Consider the following 22,977-nt stretch of genomic DNA (forward strand, 5'->3'; position numbering starts at 1 on the left):
TGAGGTTTTAAGAGTAAATGATGTTGGCCAGATAAATAAAGCTATTAATTTTCTTATTAATGGCTAGAATGCACCGGTCTTTTCTCTGTTTTTGATATGTAACTGTTCATAGAAAAAAGAAAATCTCATTAAAATGCTGACATCATTGGTTTGCCATAATATTGGCTTCTCCTTATGGTTTAAAATTTTGCACATCCCTTCTATTTTCAGTCAGTGCATCATTACTAATTTATTTACATTATGAAAATGGCTTTACATGCTCGAAATTGTAGTTATGGAATGGCAGTAAAGTATCCTCAATCTGGCTTTTTGCATATATTTAAAGCACTTGTTTGAACTCAAAATGCAGTATAGATCTGTTAGAGTGAAAAATAGTCTCATGAGGTGTCGAGTCATGACCCAGAGTTCCCTCTTGCAGTATATGTAGTGTACAGCTGAGTATTTTGTGGTTTTGCTGTGGACAATATGCCCTGGTAGTTTTTCTGTCATACTGTGTTAAATTGCAATATCGTGTCTAGAATTTTTCATCCTGGCCTTCATTTCTGCAGTGACACCGTACTGTCTGCCCAACACTCACCCTTTTGTTTTCTAGTGCACTGACGTGTTTTGTGTGTGTGCATTTGAGAGTCGGCCAAATGAGTTTTGTCTTCCAGCTGTTTTGAGCAAGTCAGCATCAAGCACCAGAGCAGCTATCCCAGTCTGGTGAAATGGAGCGAGTGTGTGTTGGTATAATGGCTTTCAGCAGGTTGATGAGGTCATCAATTGGGCAGTAAATCTTGATGTAACGAAGGAAACCAAACCTGTCTGTCTGTCTGGCACATACAAGGATCAGCATTGGGATTATGCATGTCTTGTTGTGTTGATATTCGTCTCATTTCGCTATTAGTTTATAAGGGAATATGCTGTAATTACAGCTCTTTTTATGCTTGTTTCTTCCTTTTCTCGCTTTGTCTCTACGCAAGCACAGCACACGCTCTCATGCATGTTTGAAACTAACATGTGACGAACGTTCCTGTCTCTGTGACCATTGGGAGCACAATTATAATCTCTCATTGGGAATACTGAGAGCTGTAAACAGTGCTGTTCCAATCCTGGCTGTGCAGGCGGCCTCAGGACATTCAGCTACACAAAAACACTCTTCATGTAGTCTTGTGATTGTCTGAAGACCTTAAAATAAGTCATTTGAAATTCCAAAGATGTGATGTTTTGCATTATTAATATTTTAAATAGTCTTTGATTATGACATTGAAAATTTTAAATATTAGTAATGATGAAGGAGAAAATGTGAAATCGACACTGTAAAATCAAATATCTCTAAGTTTCTGTACCATTTAAAATGCTGGGTCGGCCAAATGAGTTTTGTCTTCCAGCTGTTTTGAGCAAGTCAGCATATGGCCCCCTCACAATTGTGTTAAATAATTGTTAAATAATCGTGATTACAATATTGACCAAAATAATCATGATTATGATTTTTGCCATAATCAAGCAGCCCTAGATGTGAGTGTATTGTTGTGTTAGAGGTTGGTCAGGAAGACTAATCTGCTTAACTGTTACACTCACAGCTGTTTCCTCACCTGGTTAATCTAGCCCTGTTACAGTGGCATGGTAAGGAAATTTCCCATTTGAACGGTTGATAAGAAGTCAGTCTAGAGTGGAGAGGACACGTAAACCAATTAGGATCATGAGGAAGTGTCCCTGCTAATGAACAGATTCATCCCTGAACTTGCTTCTGTAACCTTTAAAGTTAATTCGGTGAAGAATTTGTCAGACTGATTTAAACCAAGTACTGAAGAATCAAAAAAGATGATTCTTTAAAGAGTTATTTTGCTTGTAAATCAGGCTACAGTTCGTTCACTTCTCCTTGTTTTGTTTGTTTTTCCTTTCTTGCAGTATTTTTATATCACATATTCAATGACACCTAGAGCTCATGGATCAAAAAAAAAAAAAAGACCATGAACCAGTTTTATGTCATGTCATATAATCTGTATGGCTCTTCTTTCAAGCTCTTGGCTATCAAATCACAGTGTTTATTTTTTATTTCACAGTGAGGTTCAGATCTCTTAGAGGAGATCTTATGTGTCTTCTAAAGGGTATCAGCTGTATATTTGACCAGATTGTGATGTATTGTCTTCTGATGGGTGTCAATCAGTTGTAAGGTGATTAGTGATCGTCTTGTGTGAGTGAATGGGAGTTTAGAGGGTTCCTCGAGCTGAAGGGATCCCCGAGTTTGGTGCGGATTCACTGCGCCGTTACGAAGATATTGCTGTTCAAAGTTTCAATGGTTAAATTCCATAGACTTAAGCTTTAAAGTGTTTCATCCAGGTCGCCAGTGGCAAAAAATTGGAGCACAGTCTGCTGGACAAACTAAGTAATTTCACCATTTCAAGCATTTTATCTGTGTTATATGTTCTGTTAAAAAAAATAAAATAAAAAATATCGGCCGACAATATCGGCAAACCGATACCGGTCGGCCTATGACAGGCTTTCTACTGTAATTACTGCCAATGCTGACATCACATTCTTACATCTCATGCACATGTTCATCCTGTGATTGAAATGTTCAAGATTAATGCTATCAAGGAAAATTGCCATCTGATGGCTAAAGATTATATTAATGTAATTATATTATATTACTTTACCTCTATTTTAGAGATGCACAGCTGACAGATATGTTGTTATGCAAACAATGTCATCTGTGAGAAAGAGTCTCTTATTTTGACAGTGTTTCTTTAAGGATGTACTATTTTCTTCAACATATAGGCGAGTGAGTCATTTGATGATGCAGTCTAGTCCAGATGATTCATATCTACTGGTTGGTTACTGGTTGAATTACTTGCAGACTGATTTGCTTGTTAAACTTTTTTATTAAAGTAAAATATGTAAACATATTTAGGTGCATAAAGTCTTATCTTGTTACATACAATTCAAAAGCTCAAAGTTTTAAAGTTTTATATAAAACACTAGTAGTGATGTATTAACTGTATTTTGAAATATTATTGGTATTTTAAAAAATCAGTTTCAACAGTTACAATGCTGTATTTGATGAGAATACCTTTGTCTTGTCATTTTTCGTAATGATTTTCATCTTGCAGATGGTGTAATTCTAGTCATTTGCCTATACCTTTAGAGAACCAGTAATAAGTGTATAAAAAAAAAAAAAAAACCCCTCTGAAATCAAGGCTACTACTAAACAATGTTCACTGTTAAATCTGATTATAGGCGTTCAGAGTTAGCTCATGCCTGGAAGAAGACCTCTTATAAAATGCTTTTATTGTCTTATAACAGCTGAATTTCATACCTGATTTACTAACTGCTGTTTGCGTTAAAGATTAGAGCCATTTGTAACTGGATATATATTGTAGCCTGTAGTAAATAGGGTCATGCTTAGTTTATTGTCTTAGGTTTCTCAGAATGATCATCTTTGAGCCTGACTGTGTGTGTGGTTTCTCAGAATGATCATCTTTGAGCCTGACTGTGTGTTAATCATCTTTGAGCCTGACTGTGTGTGTAAAGCATTTTAAATGCAAAGTTGACTGGAATTGGTTAGGAAAAGGTGCACAAGCAACAGGGATAAGCAAGCTTGAGAAAACTTGTCAATTAAAGCAGATTCAAACACTTGGGAGAGATTCACAAGGAGTGGACTGAAGCTGGAGTCAGTGCATCAAGAGTCACCTTGCTCAGACGTCTTCAGGAAAAGGGCTACCAAGCCACTTCTGAAACAGCAATAACGTCAGAAGCATCTTTAATGGGCTAAGGAGAAAAAGGCACTGAGCAAAACTATTGCTCAGTGGTCCAAAGTCCTCTTTTCAGATAAAAGTAAATTTTGCATTTCATTTGGAAATCAAGGTCTGCAGTCTGGAGACAGGAGACGCACAGAATCCAAGAATCCGAAGTCAGTGATGATTTGGGGTGCCGTGACGTCTGCTGTTGTTGGTCCATTGTGTTTTATCAAGTCCAAAATCAATGCAAAAGGTCTACCAGGAAATTTTGGAGCTTTTTATGCTTCCATCTGCTGACAAGCTTTATGGAGATGCTGATTTCCTTTTCCAGCAGGACTTAAGAACCTGCACACAGTGCCAAAACTATTTCCAAGTGGTTTGCTGACCGTGGTATGACTGTGCTTGATTGGCCAGCCAACGTGCCTGACCTAAACCTCATATTGAATCTATGGGATATTTTCAAGAGAAAGATGAGAAACAGTCGATCCAACAATACAGATGAGCTGAAGGCTCAATAGTGCCACAGGCCACACCTCACTGATGCTGTCATTTGAGCTAAAGGAGCCCCGACCAAGTATAGAGTGCATGAATTAACATACTTTAAAGAACTTGAACTTTTCTCTTTTGCAGATCCTTTTTTTTGAGTGATCTTAGGAAATATTCTAATATTTTGAGAAACTGGATTTTTGACTTTCATGAGCTGTAAACTCTAATCGTCAAAATTAAAACAAAACAACTTTTGAAATGTTTACTTTACATGTAATGAATCTATATGAAAGTTTCGCTTTTTGAAATGTTACAAAAAAATTACTTTTTTACGATGTTCAAATTTTTTAAGATTGTTTTTAAAGATATATATATATATATAATATATATATATATATATATATATATATGTTCAAATTTTTTAAGATTGTTTTTAAAGATATATATATATATAAGAGATTTTTTCTTTGATTGTCATATGTGTTTGATCGGGTGTTTCAGTCTAACACTACTCAGGAGCAGGTTTACAACGCTTGTGCTCAGAAGATTGTAAAAGGTGAGAAAGGAGTCCTCCAGGAGACATAGCAACCAGATCATGATTAATTTATATTAAGCTATTAATATTAATCAAGCATCACTAATCATATTTCTTATATGGGAATTCATTCAAATAGTAATTGCTATTATTGTTGTTATTGTTATTTTAGTTTATTGTTTTTTTTTTTTTTTTTTTTTTACTTTTTAACATTGTGAACGTTATATTAAAAGAATTTTGGTTGAATTGAGTGATGCAGTTGAATTTTTTTTTGCCATGCGTATAGCCATTGCTGCTGACATGGCATTAAATCATAAACAAATAAATGTATTAAAATTGAATGTTGTGTTGTGCCCTGCAGATGTGCTTGAGGGTTATAATGGTACAATATTTGCTTATGGGCAAACTTCCTCTGGAAAAACACACACAATGGAGGTGAGAATTCATCTAGAAATAAACAAATTTTGCAAAAGGCAGTATGATTTTCAACAATTAGCTATTTTAAAACAAACTCATTGTGTTTTTTTGCTGATTCCTTTTTCTTAAGATTTAATATTCTTCTAATGTTTTTGCCAGTCAGGACTATAGGTACATTTATTGTACCGTAAATCATCACATGTTATCATAACGATTGAATATTTGTTTATGTGATTGTTTAGGGGAACCTGCATGATCCAGATGGCATGGGCATTATTCCACGGATCGTCCAGGATATATTCAACTACATTTACTCTATGGATGAAAACCTGGAATTTCATATCAAGGTTTGAAATGCACAACAAATTATAATTATTCTAATTATTCACAGGGTTCCCACTGACATTTTCAGAATTTATGACTGGGAAATTTAAAGACCAAAAGTAGAAATCTTGGAAGTGTGTGTGTGTGTATTAGTTATATTATTTCACAATATAAAAAAAAATGCATGAAGCCTTGGTAAGACTTTTTTTTTTTAAATATTTTATTATATTATAATAATATATATATATATATATATATATATATATACTAACAAATAGCTGTTCTGCATTGGCAGGTCTCCTATTTTGAGATTTACCTGGACAAGATCAGGGATTTGCTGGATGGTACGTATGACTGAATATGATACAGATTTTATCATTTTTTGCATTGTTTCATTTATTAGAGATTGTGTAATCTGAGTGTAATCGTATTAAAAATAATAATAATAATCACAATTTTCTTTCAGTATCTAAAACCAACCTGTCTGTACATGAAGACAAGAACAGAGTTCCTTATGTAAAGGTGAGGCTGTGTTTTAGTAATTAGCTGTACATGTATTAGTGAAGGAGTGCTTCACATGTTTTCCCTGTCTATCTCTTTCTCCATCTGCAGGGTTGTACTGAACGGTTTGTGTGTAGCCCAGAGGAAGTGATGGACACTATTGATGAAGGCAAATCCAACAGACATGTGGCTGTCACAAGTAAGCCCATGCAAATCAGTCAAACTCACTGCATAGCTGTTTTTAGCAGGCTGAACTTTTCCACACCTGTTGCTCTTGTTGAGTTATATTAGCGAGAGTAGTTTCAGGACCTTCTTTCTTATGTTTTATTTTAAGATGTTTATACAACCAAAAGAGTGTCCTGTTGAGTGGAAATGGAAACTTATGCTTTCTCTGTGGTGCGTGTCAGACATGAACGAGCACAGCTCCAGGAGTCACAGTATCTTCCTGATAAACGTCAAGCAAGAGAACACACAGACGGAGCAGAAACTGAGCGGGAAACTCTTCCTGGTGGATTTAGCAGGAAGCGAGAAGGTAATATTTCTGCTTCTCTTTTCACTTCGGTTTTCTCTTTCACTTCTTCACTTCTGTTATTCGCAGCTGGTTTTACTTCAGGACCCATAATAGTATATGTGATTTGATTAGTTCCTTATTAATTATAGTTTCATTTGTTTGCGGCACTGGCTCTGATTTGATGTTTTTGACTGCAGGTCAGTAAAACTGGAGCAGAGGGTGCTGTGTTGGATGAAGCCAAAAACATTAACAAATCTCTTTCCGCTCTGGGCAACGTCATCTCTGCTCTGGCTGAAGGAACGGTAGGTGTGATGTACAATTGTACAATTCACTGCCCTGCATCATATTTAATGAATGAAATCCAACGCTTGATTCTTAATAATTTTGGGGTGCCGATTCCAATAAGAGGGACTGTTTTTCTCGAGCATGTTTCTTACAAAATGTGATGTGCTTGTCATAGCATTTTTGCTTTCCACAACCAGTTGTAAGGTTGAAGAAGTCTTGTATTATCCCTTAATCATAGACAAACTGCCACAAGTAAATAATTTTGAGCCAAATTACAACTGTTTGTTCAGTTGTTAGCTGATTTTCACATGTATGAATGATTCCGGGGATATTATTTAATGCATCTTGATTTCAAGGTTATAATTATGGAAGAAAATGCAGACATCACTCAGATCTTTCTGCTGCATCTGTGGGTGTTTTAATACATCCAAACAGCAACAGAGAATTACAGATTAAAAAGAGCTTATTTATTTATAAACTTGTATTTGCAAAGTTCATTGACATTAAATGGAGTAAGTTCATTTTTTGTTCTGATAATTGCATTAAAGCTGATACATGTATATGAATTTTACAAAATCTTAATATTTTGTGGAAAAAACTGGTAATGATAGAAAGGGTTTTTTTATTGATATTTTTGAACCTTTTTTGTAATTCAGCAGAAAGTGTTTGTTTTTTCATAGATGGAAGGTTAATGAATGAATATTTCTTTTCCCCGTCAGACGTACGTTCCCTACAGAGACAGTAAGATGACGAGGATCTTGCAGGATTCTCTGGGTGGAAACTGCAGGACCACTATAGTGATCTGCTGCTCTCCATCCTCTTTCAACGAGGCAGAGACCAAAACTACGCTCATGTTTGGACAGAGGTGATGAGATATACACACACTGAGAGTTTTAACGAAACTGTTGTTTTAAGCGCCAAGTAAATCTTTTTTTTTTTTTTTTTTTTTATACTTTTTTCAGAGCAAAGACCATCAAGAACACAGTGTGTGTGAATGTGGAGCTGACAGCTGAGCAGTGGAAGAAGAAATATGAGAAGGAGAAAGAGAAGAACAAGACGCTAAAGAACACCATCACCTGGCTGGAGAACGAGCTCAACCGCTGGAGGAACGGTACTGTAGTGACACACACGCTTCATACTCATTCTGCATGTATTCAGTGATAATTGCATTAATTGTATTGTGTTTTGTGTGTGTTTTAGGTGAGAGTGTTCCCACTGAGGAGCAGTACGATAAGGAGAAGGCAAACGCTGATGTTCTAGCCCTGGATAATGTGATGAATAATGATAAATTCACCTCGTCTCCCAGCATGCCCGGCCTTAAATTCACTGACGCTGAGCGTGATAAGTGTGAGGCTGAATTGGCCAAACTCTTCAAACAGCTTGATGACAAGGTAAAATGAACTACTGATTTTAAATGAACGAATATTTTGGACATTTGTTTTTGGCATTAATGGCCATTTAGAAGAAATATACAGTACCAATCAAAAATGTATGGTCAGTAAGATTTTTTTTTAACTTTATATTTTTAGTTTTAATTAACACTTTTAATTAAATTAATTATATATATATCACAGTTCCCACAAAAATATTAAGAAGCACAATTGTTTTCAACATTAATAATAATCAGAAAGCAAATGGGCAGCAAATCAGCATATTAGAATGATTCCTCGAGGATCATGTGACACTGAAGACTGGAGGAATGATTCTGAAAATTCAGCTTTGCAATTAAAGGAATAAATTACATTTAAAAATCTCTTCAAATAGAAAGCAGTAAATAGTAGGGTGCTCCGATTGATTGACAACATTGTGATGCATCATCAATCGTAATCAAATCGAATCGTGGGGCTCTGAATCATAATCGAATCGTGAGATACCCATAGATTCCCACCCCTATTAAATAGCTTCTAAAGTAATTTGTTAACTTACTGTGAGACATAATTTCACAAACAGCGTGAGTGAATCACCGCGCATTCTCTTTTTTTCTCAAAATGCGCAAATGGCTTCAAATCACATCACGTCTGCATTAAGCGAGGTTCCAGCTGCACAGTTGACAGGAATTGTCACGTGCGCAATTGAGGCAGTGTCGCAACATCACTAAAGTTCATAAATTGAATTTCTTTTTAATTATTGCCAGTGTTTAAACCATTCAGCGCTCGTGTGCTCTCATTCATTACATTCATTCTGTGTTTCTCTCACTCCCTGCTGTCTGCTTTTAGGATGATGAGATAAATCAGCAGTCTCAGCTGGCTGAGAAACTCAAGCAGCAGATGTTGGATCAGGAAGAGGTCAGACTTAAATGCGCACCACACATCAGATTTACGTTATTTCCCATAAATAAGAACAGTGTCCTGTCTCCTAGTTGGCTGTGAATTATCTAGAGACTAAAACCTCAGGAGATGGGGTTTGCCATTAAAAGCTATAAATTCCCATCACATTCCCCTCTTCTCTCTCCTCAATAATTTGACACTGATGATCCAACGCAAAAATCTTTGTGTTGTAGCTGCTGGCCTCAACGCGAAGGGACCATGACAACCTGCAGGCGGAGCTCACCCGTCTTCAGATGGAGAACGAGGCGTCTAAAGAGGAGGTGAAGGAGGTGCTGCAGGCCCTGGAGGAGCTCGCAGTTAACTATGATCAGAAGAGTCAGGAGGTGGAGGACAAGACCAAGGAGTTTGAAGCCCTGAGTGAAGAGCTCAACCAGAAATCTGTGAGGAGAAACTCGTCATTAAAAACACCATTTTCTTCACTATTGTTAAATTCACTTTCACCGAAATGTTGTACTCAAGTTAGATTCAAATCTTTAGAAAACACATACAATCTAATGTTGTTAATAGTGTTAATTATAATAATGTAAATAATATATTTATCATTAATATTACAGTAGAATTAATAAGTAAACTTTATTCTTAAACATTATTAAACGTTGATTATAATTAATATTACAAAAGATAAAACATTTATTATATTTCAAATTATGTAATAATACATGTAATGTGACAGGGTTGATTATAATTAATATTACAAAAGATAAAACATTTAATTATTATATTTTTGATTATGTTTTTTGTGTATATCGACTCTGAGCTGCAGAAACTGAAGGAAATGACCAACCATCAGAAGAAGAGAGTCACTGAGATGATGTCATCACTGCTTAAAGACCTGGCAGAGATTGGCATCGCCGTAGGCAGCAATGACATTAAGGTGAAAAGGCAAAAAACAAAGTTGTTGCATTAGCCTTTCTTTCACATCTATATTTACACAAACACACACACACATAATTTATAAATACATTTGTATATACATAATTTAAATATATATTTTATACATAATTTATATATTATATTTTTTCCCCCTTATTAAACTTTTTTTTTGTACCTTTAATATTTTGTCCTCATTTCTCCATCTCTTCCTTTGCACTCTTTTTTTCTCTTTGTCTTCCTTTGCACTGTTTTAACTCTTCGCCCTCCTCTAACCTCAATTTTTTCTCTTTCTTTCTCTGTGTGGGTCTCATTGATGAAGAGTTCACAGTGGCTCGTCTGTACATCAGTAAGATGAAGTCGGAGGTGAAGACTCTGGTGAAGCGCAGCAAACAGCTGGAAAGCGCTCAGGCTGAGAGCAACAAGAAGATGGATGAGAACGAGAAAGAGCTTGCAGCCTGCCAGCTCCGTATCTCTCAGGTAAATGCAAGAATGACAAGATAAAGCAAAAGTAGTTCATCCAAAATTGAAAATTGGCATTTACTCAGTCTTCTAACATTTCAAACTTGTTTTGGTTTCTTTTACTGAACGTAAAAGAGCGTTTACACAGCTCTTACATTTATTAGATCATTAATGTATGACTGTAGCTAAATGGAAACACCACATGCTCTCCGTTACAACACTAGCATGGCATTTACAGGAAGCTTTAAAAAGATCCTGAGATTTATTTCTGTGTTTGTCTACAGTATGAAGCAAAGATCAAGTCCCTGACAGAGTATCTGCAAAACATTGAACACAAGAAGAGACAGCTAGAGGAGAATGTTGACTCTCTCAATGAGGAACTGGTCAAACTCAGTGCACAGGGTACAAATACACACACATGCTCCTCCTCCTCTCATAAATGCGTTTTAATGCCCATAGAAAACACTGTGTGGCTCAGACAGACCAACTTTTACCGCCCTCTTGTGGTGAGACTGCATTGGGTGTGAAAGAAGTTTATTTTCTCTTGTGCAGAGAAAGTTCATGCCATGGAGAAGGAGAATGAGATACAAAGTGCTAATGAAGTCAAGGTAAGCATTTTATAACAACATATTAATTGCATATCAATGGTTTTTCCAGACATTTTTAGGTGAATGTGATAATATTATATTATGATTTCAATGTATTTTTTTTACAGTTTTTTATAGTTTTTTTTATTAAAATAGAGTTTGTGATTCATCATTTATTTCTGTGCATGATTGGACAGGATGCAGTTGATCAGCAGATTCAGAACCACAGAGAAGCTCATCAGAAACAGCTGAGCAGCCTGAGAGACGAGCTGGAGACCAAGGAGAAACTCATCACTGAACTGCAGGAGTAAGACATAAACATACACATCTTCAGGCACTCAATCAAGGCCACATGGGCTCATTTTTCCTGTTTTCTGGATTCAGTCAGAACCAGAAGATCATGCTGGAGCAAGAGCGCTTGAAGGTGGAGCATGAGAAACTCAAAACCACTGACCAGGAGAAGAGCCGCAAACTGCACGAGCTCACGTACGACATGCAATGAACACGTAGAGGTTTGAGTAGAAACACATACGCCAAATATTTGGTCTGGTATGCTAATGCTAAAATATGTTTACAGGGTGATGCAGGACAGAAGGGAACAGGCCAGACAGGATCTCAAAGGCCTGGAGGAGACAGTGGTAGGTCTTTTTCTTCAGTGCATGAAAGAGGTTTCTTGCATCTTCGTATGCATGTGTGCACGCTCTGATGTCTCTCTTCTCCTCAGGCCAAAGAGCTGCAGACTCTTCATAACCTGAGGAAACTCTTTGTTCAGGATCTGGCCACACGGGTGAAGAAGGTACAACCATTGCGTACACATTCTTCTCTTAATTACTCCAGATAATTAAATAGTTTCAATGTGGATATTTTTTGGAAATTATAATGACTTGAGTGAGGTAATTTTTATATTTTTTTGATTTTATTGTTGATGGTTTTATAGGTTCTTGTGTATAGATGTCTTTTTTTAAAAAACATTTTCTGTTGATTAATTTTCTTGTTTATTTTTGTTTTTTTTGGATTATTTTTTATGTTGTTTTTTTTCATTTTTTTTTTGTTATTATAATATTCATTTTTATTTGGTTTATTATTACTATTATTAATTTTATTTTATTTTTTATTGATTATCTTTATTGATTATCTTTCTTTATTGATTATCTTTTTTTTTATTCTTTTTTTTTTTTTAGGGCTAGTAGCCTTTAGTTTACATCACTGCCTTCAAAGCATCATAAATCTCCAGTTATGGCTTTATTGGCCACTCTCACACATGCCTGAATTATGCATTAACATATTTTTACAGAGCGCAGAGATGGACTCAGATGACACCGGTGGCAGTGCGGCGCAAAAACAGAAGATCTCGTTCCTTGAGAACAACCTTGAGCAGCTCACTAAAGTGCACAAGCAGGTAAACACACACTCAAAACATCACCATGGACGTCCTCTCAAAACACACATGCTCACTGTCGTCTTTCTTTCCTTTGTCCAGCTGGTGCGTGATAACGCTGACTTGCGCTGTGAGCTGCCCAAGCTGGAGAAGCGCCTGCGGGCGACAGCGGAGCGTGTAAAGGCTCTGGAGTCTGCACTCAAAGAGGCCAAAGAGAATGCAGCCCGTGACCGCAAACGCTACCAACAGGAGGTGGACCGCATCAAAGAGGCCGTCAGAGCCAAGAACATGGCCCGCAGAGGACATTCGGCACAGATCGGTTAGCATACACAAAATACTAAAACAGAGAAACCGTAAAAGTTGTTGAATGCTACAAAGATGTGTTTCTCACATCATTTTTTTAGGGATGTTAGTAGATTAAAATGATTAATCGCGGTGCATCTAATGATTTCTTTGAATTTAACAAACAACTTTTAAAACAACTTGTGGGCATCTTAAATGAAACTACTAATTATCACACACTATCAGCCTTTTCAAGTTGTTCCATCAGCTCAAATTATAAAACCTGTTTGACTAAATGGAATCATAATCTAAAGCTAAAAAATTGGAGTCTGTGCCCATTATAAACTAGGTGAAAAACGGTCAACTCTGAATGCCCAAAACTCGCAGACTTGCATTGATTCGTCCAGGATGGAAATCTGTGCACTAGAAGTCTTCTAGTGTATTCCAGCCTTCAGTCTTTTAGGAGCAATTTTTGATTGATAGATTTAGAAGACCAATTTAGTAAGCAATCAAAAGTTGTTTTCTGGCTTGATTAACTAGTCATTTCCTCCTGTCACAGCCAAGCCAATCAGACCCGGTCAGCCCCCTGTCGCCTCTCCCACCCACCCCAATGTCAACCGCTCAGGGGCGGGGCTCTTCCAGAACAACCAATCAGTGGGCATCCGTGGTGGAGGCGTAGTCAAACAGTAAAATAAGTGAGTACATGCTGCAAATAGGTCACATTGGTTATTAAAATGGAAAAGTAACTTTCTCCCTTTTCACCCTCTGTCTCTTCTTTCTCACTCTTTCCAGCTGTTGAATGCTGAATTTAACCCTAGTAGCCCCAGCTGAAGATGATATCACCCCAAAAAGCTGAACAGGCATTCCACAGCACGGAAGGGTTCAATACTATACATATGAAAATGAATATAAGTATATATATGTGTATGAAACATGAAATACTATCCCCGTCTGGGCTGTACAGATGTTCCTCCATTCTTATCTCTTATATCTTCCCTTTAAAAATATAAAGAAAACTTAAAAAAAAAAAAAAAAGAAGACGGGCTTTTTGCACCAGTGGACACGTGTGTAACTAGCGTGTATCTCTTCACTCTTGCACAGTAGGTTTCTGCTCACATCCTGCTCTCCACATCCCTCACTGTGCCAAGTTGAATGTATTACAAAATTAAAAAAGTAAAAAAAAAAGGCAGAAATTAATGAAAAAAGGAACAAAAAAAACAAACAAACTGCTAGCTGCATTATTTTAGCCTTATTTATGTACGTTCACATTTTGGGTTTGTTTAGAGAGTTAGCTTGTTCTCTCTTGCTTTGATACATTTCTGTTGAACATTTCACCTAAATACGTATGTTAAACACTAAAACTGAACTGTGTATATATGAACCATTGAACTAGTTTTTGTAATGATGGACATGTTCAGAAGAAAGATTTAAATTATGATGAAAGGGTCGTCTGAGAGTAGACAAACGAGATGCAGTTCGATGAAATGACAACGAAAAGGCTGCTTAATGTAGATGAATCTGAGCTGCAGGTATATTTAAAGCACTGTACGAACACAAAACGAGTAATCATTGTTACAGCATAAAGACCTGTGTGTATGTCACAGCCTGAGCTCTTAGATGAGTTGTAGCTAGGTTAAAAAAAACAATACTAATGTCATGTGCTCATTTCAATATTTATCTTCAGTTCTCACTGTTTAAACAGGTAGAGTTTGTCGTATCGATGCTGCTCTGTAGCTCAGTAATCATGTGTGTGGATTTTTCCGCGTAGTTTTTCCAACAATATTCCCAGGCAGGTTTGCGGTTACATTGTTTTTCATAGGCAGGGAACCAAAGCTTTTAATTTTAGAGATTGTTGTCCCAACAATGAACACTTACATTATTATTTATTCATCCACATGTCGTTCCAAACCTGTTAGACTTTCCTTTCATTCTACACGAAAGGATATCAGCACTTTTTAATTTTTACCAGGGTTTTTTTTTTTTTTTTTTGTAATTAAAAGGCATAGACATGGACATTTTCAAGCTCCAGAATATCACAAAATACCATTGAGATATTTTATTCCATGTCTTCTGAAATCAAATAGAAAATTAAAGTCATTATTCACTTCAGATCTTGCCCTTCATGCCTCTAAAATCTCATTAGCTTTGTCATTTGATTGAGATGTAATGCCATTTGGCGTCATTGACCTCAAACCTGCCACAACATGACTTTATGCATTATATGAGCAAATTAGTTTTTCATAGGTTGTCTTATTTCTTTGTTATTGCCGCCCCTTTTCACTACTTGTTTTCATTTTACAGAAAAGCTAAATTTATTAGGGTTTGGGACTGCTTGAGAGTGAGTAAATGATGACAAAAGTTTCATATTTGGGTGTGTTAAGCGATTCTTGACTGTGGAAATGAACACATCCCGCCCTTGTCCCCTTTAGAGACACCCTCTTAATGGTTAATTTTACACTTTGTATAGTGTAATTTTGTGTTTTTGTTGGAGCGAGGTTTGTGCAATGGTCAGACAGCCATTGAAGTCACAATATTCCTACACTCCTGAGTGTTTACCTTTTGATTTGATTTGTGTTTTGATACAGTTAAGTCCATTATAGGGTCCATATTTTAAAGTTTTGCGATTGAATCTTCAGTGGTTTGAGCATTGCAAACAACCCAGGAAACCCACACATCATTTAGTTCTGGCGATTGTGGTTTTGGTTGCCTTGTGATTTTGTGTTTGCTTATATAGACCTGCTGATTGGCTCTCTACAGTTCCAATGCTTTTCATTCAGCACAACGTTACTGCCTTTCATTGACTAATGTTAATGGGTGGGGCCTATTTGATGGTGGGTGGGGTTTATTTAATCATTTTAGGTCATGTTTTCATTTTGTTGCACTTGCGACTAGGTAATAAAGTTTTATTTATTTCTGTTATATTATAGAATAGGAATTTTGCTGTTCATTTTCTTTTGTTGATCTTTTTTAAGTTTATGACAAGTATATGTAGATTCCAGTGTACTTGGTTTCCATTGTCCTCTGTTTTTCCATGTATTTGGATCCAGATCCTACTAGGTGTCCTGTGTAAATGACTGTAGTACTGTAGTAGCAGGGGGGTATTGAAGATGGTGTTTTACGACCTTCTGTGTGCAATATGAGTCTGGTGTAGTGCAAGTTTCTCAGTACTGAAGAAAAGCGACGGAGAGCAATTGAAAACCGCACTCAACAGTCCTCCCATTTTATTTCATCGTTTAATGCTCATTTGTCTAACGCTTGTCTTGTTCGCTGAATTTAATCTTTTAAAAGCACTTTAAAATGTTACCATCTCATTTGAAAAACGCACTTGTTGAAAATGGAAATTTGCATCTCAGACATTGAATTCCTCACTGAATTTTATAATTATTGTTAATGAGGAGCTTCTGCAGGAGGTCATGTGATTTGAAGACTGTGTCATTATTGTTTTTTTGTATTTTGTTTTGCCTTGAATCTGCAAAACACTCCATTTAAATGGCTCTAATGGAAAGATGTAATGGTGATCAGAAAATGTGTACAGTTGGTTCTTCAGCGTGTGTAGATTGAATTGCTGTGTATATTTCCTTTAGTCGCTTACTGTAGGCAAGTTTTCACCCCTTGACATGAAACACAAATAAAGTATAGGGTAAAACACACTGAGTTTGTTTGTTTTTGCTCTTGAGAGTTGCATGACAAGCTGTCTTAAAATTATTATTATTTTTTTTTTTTTTGCTGGAATCTATCTTCCGGGAATGACCTTATGGTTGAATTTAGGGATTGTAAATGTTACATATTGCTGCAGATATATTATGAAAGATGTAGAACCACGTGTAGCCATATGTCCACAGGCTTATAGGAAAACAAAAATATTACTGGGACTAATTTCTCAAAATTACACGTAATTTAGTTACACTGATCAATGCATGAAAGGACCATATGGGTCATTTTATATAAAATATATATTTATGAAACTCTTTAGAACTTTAAAATGTTTTTTTTTTTTTTTTTTTTTTTTTAATATGTATTTGGGTAATAATTTTTTATTATTATTATTATTATTATTATTATTATTATTATTTATGGATAATTTTTTATTTGCTGATTTGCTTCTCAAGAAACATTTATCAATGTTGAAGAAAATTATATAAAAGCAGTTTTGCTGCTTTATATTTTTTTGAATCATATAAATTACAAATTCTTCAGGTTAAAAATACAGTGAAATCACTTGATGAAACCTTTACCTTGTACATTAAAAAAAAAAAAAAAAAAACGGGAAAGATTACACAATGAAAAATGACATTTGTTAAGAAAATATTATTCAGTAATGCTTTCTGTTTTCATTAAGTATTTTCACAAATGTTTCAGAAAGGACTTGGCAGATAAACAGATGAACACTTTGCTTCTGTCAGTGTGGTGAAATTTTGCACTGGTGCAGATGAATGTGATTCGGTTTTGACTGATGTTAGAGCACTTGAGGAAAGTGGTATCACTTTACGCTTTAATGCCAGACCCCCCCCCTCACACACACACACACACACACACACACACACTCTCACTAGTGACTCAGCAACAGACTCTTGCCCTACGATCTGCACCAAGTGAAACTCTCCACACAGACACCATTGCATATAAACAACTTGGAGCTTGCTTCAAAATAACTTGCTTATAAATAGACCATCAACTATCCAAACGGGGATTTCCTTTGATACCCAGTGCATAGCAGTGATTGTGTAACAACCAGAGAGCTGCAGACCAGACACAGAGCGAGGAAGGACATTTAGAAGACAACACCATCCAGAAAACTACCATAATGTCAGGCGATCAACCCTCTTCACCTTCCAGCGACTCCTTGTGCCCAGGCTGCCAGGGTGAAGGGTCGCTGCTGCTGCCCTGCGGACACACTCTGTGCCAGGCTTGCCTGCAGCTGTGTCGGGAGGAGCTGGGACAGGACGGGCCGGGCTGTACAGAGTGCTACGGCCGCGAGCTGCTGGACAGCGTGCTGAAGGGGCTGCTCGACTCGCTGTTTCAAGGGCAGCCGCGGCGGGTGGGGAACGGCGTGGAGGGCGGAGAGACGGCGGAGGATGGAGATCTGTGCAGACAGCATAGAGAGAGACTGACTCAGTACTGTATGGAGGACGAGGAGCTGATCTGTGATCAGTGTCAGGGAGCGGAACATGAAGCTCACGAGTGCGGCTCCATAGAAGAGGCCACAGAACACTGTAAGGTGAGAAATAGGTGCATTAAAACATACTTTAGCATTTGAGCTATTCAACATGAGAAGCTTTGAAAAGTGTCAGTTAAAATATTTTATAATATGATGATTGGAGCAAATGTCATCAAAACTTTGCATGATTCTAGTGATGACCTATACGTTGGCCAATACTTGGCCATTTTGAGTTTATCAGGCAATAAACAAAGGGCTTGATAAATCTTCCAATACTTTGCCATTTTGAGGTTTCAAGCATGTAATTGAGTGTAATCTTAAATGATTGTACCATGTCCACTTTTGAGTTCAAATTGTAATTGCAAATGTCTAGTAATATTATAAAATGGTTAAAAGACTATTAAAATATATCTTTAAATATTTATTTAAATAATGTAATATGTATTTATAAAATCGCATCCAAAATAAGTTTTTGTTTACATAATAAATATACACAACACACACACATTTTTTGTTTATATAATAAATATAATGAATGATATATTTTAAGAAAAATGGTACTTTTATATATTAAATATATTTATATATAATATACATTTTAAGAATAGAAATATATATGTAAATATTTTCAAAATATATGTTGTATGTGTGTGTTTTTATATATATACATAATAAATATGCACAGTACACACACATTATGTAAATAACTTATTTTGGATGAGATTAATCATGATTAATCGTTTGATAGCACTAATAATATATAGTTGATATTCTGATATTCAATTTTTATTATTTAGTGAATTTTGAGAAAATATTGTGTGAAAGAAGTATTTTATTTCACACAAAATCACATTCACATATGATAAATTGCTTGTGTTCCTCATTTGTAAGTTGCTTTAAATTAATGTAACTGTTAAATAAATACACATAAATAATAATAATAATAATAATGTCTTGTTAATATTATAACAAATATAACAAACTTTTTATTGTTAATATTATAACAAATATAACAAACTTTTAAATATAGTATACATATTTTATGAGTATTTTAAAATTGATATATATACTTTTAAATATTTCTTAATCATGAGTAAATATTGTGTGATAAATCATCTTCTAAATGAATAAATGTAAATAAATGTTATAGCTAGTGGCCGATATTTGGCCACAGTTTTTTTTAGATAATCATGTCTTTTAGTGATAGACCAATATATCTGCTTCTAGGCTGATTAATCTACCAAAATTTTGCCATATTAAGTTCTAGCATGCAATTTGGTGTAGTTTTGAGCGCAAAATGTTATGGGAGACTTGGTAATATATACATACATCTATATACACATATAAAAACTTATATATGTGATATAAATAAATACATTTTTATTTTTTTTGTTAATTTTGAGTAAATAAATGTATAACACAATTTTAATATATATATATATATAAATATATATATATATATATATATATATATATTTTTTTTTTTTTTTTCTACAGCAGTTTTACAAGTCATTTCTATTATTAACTAACTATTTTATAACTAAATATAAAAGAGTGGCACTAAATTGTAGGATTGAATCCCAGTAGGTTTTGGGTTCTGTTGTATCAATATGTTTTTTTTTTTGCATGCTGTAGTTGGAGATGAACAGCGAGAACTGACAGTAACTCACTTTGTTCTCAGAGGGAGGTGAGAGCAGCTCTCAGACCCCTGCAGGAGAAACTGGAGATGTTGAACACAGCCAAGCAGACCTGCCAGGAAACTTCAGAACACATCAGGGTAACATCTCAGAGTCAAAAGAACAACGCAAGCCAACTTTAACAGGATATTCAGGCTGTTTTGGGACTTTTGCATGTTTTAACAGAACAGTTTAAGAACTCAAATGAATTTTAATGGATAAAATGTAAGCACGACATGATACTGTTCATGTGACTATGCACTAGTTATTTAATTACTCTCTAACTACATTTTTAAACATTTTGCACAAACACATCAAGGTGGCAATATTTTCTGAGAGTCTCTCCACCCTCTGGACAGAGACAGGCCCAGAACACCGTGCGTCTGATAAAGGAGAACTTTGAAAAGCTCCATCAGTTCCTGCATGATGAGGAGATCTCCATGCTGAGAGCCCTGAGTGAGGAAGAGGAGAAGAAGAGCCAGAAGATGAAGGAGAAGATGGACAAACTGACAGATGAGATCATGACCTTAAGAGAAGCCATTAGTTCAACAGAAGAGGCCATGAGCGCTGATGACATGGCATTTCTGAAGGTAGCAAAAGAAATCTATATTATTTTTAATAGTATTGATTAAAAGAAACGTCATATTCCTTTGATTAAATATTTAGATATTACATGCATATCAACTCTGGAGCAGCACATTTTCTGAAAACTCTCTGATCCTTCTGTTACAGAACTACAAGAAGACTTCAGAACGGTAAAAATATCTGTCAGTCAATCATTTTATAACACTAAATAAACTGGTTTAGAGGTTTAGAAGCCTGTAGCCACAAGACTACTTAAACAAAAACTCCGTTGACATGTAACATTAACGTGAGCTGAATTTGTTGACTCTGGCTCATTGTCAGTTTTGGATGAACCTAAGTTTATCTGAAGAAGCTTCTCTGTTTCTGTCCCAGGATGGACTGCACTGTTCAGGATCCAGTGGAAATCTCTGGAGCTTTGATTGATGTGGCCAAACACATCGGCTCGCTCAAGTTCAGAGTGTGGGAGAAGATGCAGACCGCCGTCACGTACAGTAAGACAGTGGTCATGTTCGAGTTTATATTTTTGGAGGAGATGCAGACCGCCGTCACGTACAGTAAGAGCAAATAGATTAAACCTGTCACTGTACCCTTCGTCTCACAAACCCAGAATTTTGACGTGTATCTGGTTATACTGGTCTTTATGCATCCTTTAGTGGCGAGTAATTCTGGAATTGAATAAAGTTAAATAAAATAAAAGTTCCTTTATATTAGTTCAACAGTTCAATATTTCATGTTCAGATATTACTGCAGCAGAAGAGTCCATGAACATTGATATGGCATTTTTGAAGGTAGAGAAGCAAATCAAGAATATTTCCAATTATTTTAGTATTGACTGAAAGAAACTTCCTATTCTTCATATTCCTTTGGTTAAATATTTAGATATTACATGCAATGCAACACAATGCAATAAAAGAAATATACTCAACACTAACTCAGTTTCCTTTAAAAAAAAAAAAAGTTTAGACTGTAAAATTCTATGTTCAAAATGAACAAATACAGCGAAAATTGGTTTCTACACCATTTTCCCCCAATAAGTTACAAAGAAGTGGCAAGTAACACTTTAAATTGAATGTTATAAACACTGATCTTTCTGTTACAGAACTACAAGACATCACAACATTCTTTGGTGTGAGTAAATCTGTAATTGAAAATAAAATAAAATGCCGTATAATATACAGTATAATCAAAGTTTCCATTAAATATAAAAAGTGTCAGCTATATTTTGTTCAAAAGTAGCAAATACACTAAAAATATATAGTGTAAAAATCATTTTTCACAATTAATTACAAAGAAACAGCAAGTGATACACTGAATTAAACATAATATGCTGAAGTATAAAGACTGAATGGTCAGATTGTGCAGAGGACTCAACTGGCTCCTGTGGTCTTGTCCCGGTGGTCGTCTAGGAGTCTAGTTTCACAAACTAGAATTTACGTAGAATTTGCATTTTTGTTTATGAATATCCAGTTTTAATCACTTGCAACTGCCTCAAAACTGATCTTGCCAGTGACTAAACTCTGAATACCTTTCAAACCTTCAGCTCCCGTGATCCTCGACCCCAACACTGCAGACGTCTGCGTGGCTCTGTCTGATGACCTCACCAGCATCCGCTACACGGAGGAAGACCAGCAGGTCCCGGACAACCCCGAGCGCTTCTGCTTCTACGAGTGCGTCCTGGGCTCCGAGGGCTTGGGCTCCGGCCGGCACAGCTGGGACGTGGAGGTGGGCGACTGCAGCGAGTGGGCACTGGGGGTGGTGAAAGAAAGCGTGCAGCGTAAAGAGTGGTTCCCGCCGAGCCCCGAGCGCGGCATGTGGACCATCTGCCTGTACGGAGGAGAGTACCGCGCGCGGACGGCCACCAGCGCTCCTCTGACGCTCAAGAAGAAACCTCAGAAGATTCGGGTTCAGCTCGACTGGGAGGCCGGCAGGGTCATGTTCTCAGATGCCGGAGACAACTCTCTGCTCTACAAGTATAAGCACAAGTTTACAGAAAAAGTGTTTCCATATTTCTCCAACACATGTAAAAGACATCCGCTGCATATTTTAGCAGAGAAGGTGTCTGTGTACACAGAGTAACTCGACACATTTCATGATACACACTTTTCTGAGCCGGGAGGACTGAGGTAGTACAAGAATGACTTAAAGGGATAGATCACCCAAAAATGACAATTCTGTCATCATTTACTCACTCTCAGGTTGTTCCAAACCTGTACGAATTATTATGCTGAACACAGAAGATATTTTGAATGTGGGGAACCAATCAGCTGACAAAAGCTTATTATTATTTTTTTTTAAGTTAACAATTTTCATTTTTGGGTGAACTATCATTTTAAGTATACACTACCGTTTTTTAAGGAAATCAGTATTTTTATTCAGCAAGGATGCATTAAAATGATCTGAAGTAGCAGTATGTTTATTGTAAATTATTTTCTTTTGAACTTATCAAAGAAATCTGAAAAAAAAGTTTTCACAAAACTATTATTCAGCAAAAGTTTTCAACATTGATAAAAAATGTTTCTTGAGCAGTAAATCAGCATAGACTGATTTCTGATAGATTGATTTCACATGTTAAATTGTTATAATATTTTTTTACTGTTTTTTGTTTGTTTGATTGGTGTTTTTTTGTGGTTTTAGTTTATATTGTTGGTGGTTTTTTGTTTGTTTTAGTTTTTTTTGTGTGTGGTTTTTTATTTGTTTTACATTTTTTAAATGTTCACTTTGTCTTAAAGTAGGCTATACTAATATTCTGACATTTGGGATTTTTTTTTTTTTTTTTTTTAAGCATAAGACTTTACAAAAACATAAACTTTTTCAAGGCTGCATTTATTTGAACGAAACACAGTAAAACAGTAATATTGCAACATGTTATTACAA

General features: G+C 35.9%; 2 protein-coding genes across 2 annotated transcripts in view; both read left to right on the plus strand.

The window, feature by feature from the left end:
- Positions 1 to 16,334, plus strand: part of kif5bb (kinesin family member 5B, b) — a 17,384-nt gene extending 1,050 nt beyond the window's left edge. The window contains 25 exon segments of the mRNA XM_042735948.1: positions 4,662 to 4,761; positions 5,102 to 5,175; positions 5,400 to 5,504; positions 5,777 to 5,825; positions 5,948 to 6,003; positions 6,094 to 6,181; positions 6,390 to 6,514; positions 6,691 to 6,795; positions 7,498 to 7,643; positions 7,741 to 7,889; positions 7,979 to 8,169; positions 8,995 to 9,063; positions 9,279 to 9,489; positions 9,840 to 9,993; positions 10,281 to 10,455; positions 10,722 to 10,839; positions 10,990 to 11,045; positions 11,222 to 11,331; positions 11,409 to 11,510; positions 11,602 to 11,662; positions 11,749 to 11,820; positions 12,319 to 12,423; positions 12,505 to 12,721; positions 13,244 to 13,379; positions 13,477 to 16,334. Coding sequence (XP_042591882.1) covers positions 4,662 to 4,761; positions 5,102 to 5,175; positions 5,400 to 5,504; positions 5,777 to 5,825; positions 5,948 to 6,003; positions 6,094 to 6,181; positions 6,390 to 6,514; positions 6,691 to 6,795; positions 7,498 to 7,643; positions 7,741 to 7,889; positions 7,979 to 8,169; positions 8,995 to 9,063; positions 9,279 to 9,489; positions 9,840 to 9,993; positions 10,281 to 10,455; positions 10,722 to 10,839; positions 10,990 to 11,045; positions 11,222 to 11,331; positions 11,409 to 11,510; positions 11,602 to 11,662; positions 11,749 to 11,820; positions 12,319 to 12,423; positions 12,505 to 12,721; positions 13,244 to 13,374 — 2,769 coding nt within the window. The 3' untranslated portion in view covers positions 13,375 to 13,379; positions 13,477 to 16,334.
- Positions 16,335 to 17,035: 701 nt separating this feature from the next.
- LOC109061563 (E3 ubiquitin-protein ligase TRIM39) lies at positions 17,036 to 22,686 on the plus strand. Its single transcript, XM_019078665.2, has 6 exons — positions 17,036 to 17,902; positions 19,524 to 19,619; positions 19,878 to 20,108; positions 20,251 to 20,273; positions 20,476 to 20,594; positions 21,644 to 22,686. The coding sequence occupies exons 1-6, from the start codon at positions 17,489 to 17,491 to the stop codon at positions 22,177 to 22,179; spliced, it is 1,419 nt and encodes a 472-aa protein (XP_018934210.2). The 5' UTR covers positions 17,036 to 17,488; the 3' UTR covers positions 22,180 to 22,686.
- Positions 22,687 to 22,977: the final 291 nt, after the last annotated feature.

The sequence above is a fragment of the Cyprinus carpio genome, chromosome B12 (genome assembly GCF_018340385.1).
Source record: "Cyprinus carpio isolate SPL01 chromosome B12, ASM1834038v1, whole genome shotgun sequence".
Taxonomy (NCBI): domain Eukaryota; kingdom Metazoa; phylum Chordata; class Actinopteri; order Cypriniformes; family Cyprinidae; genus Cyprinus; species Cyprinus carpio.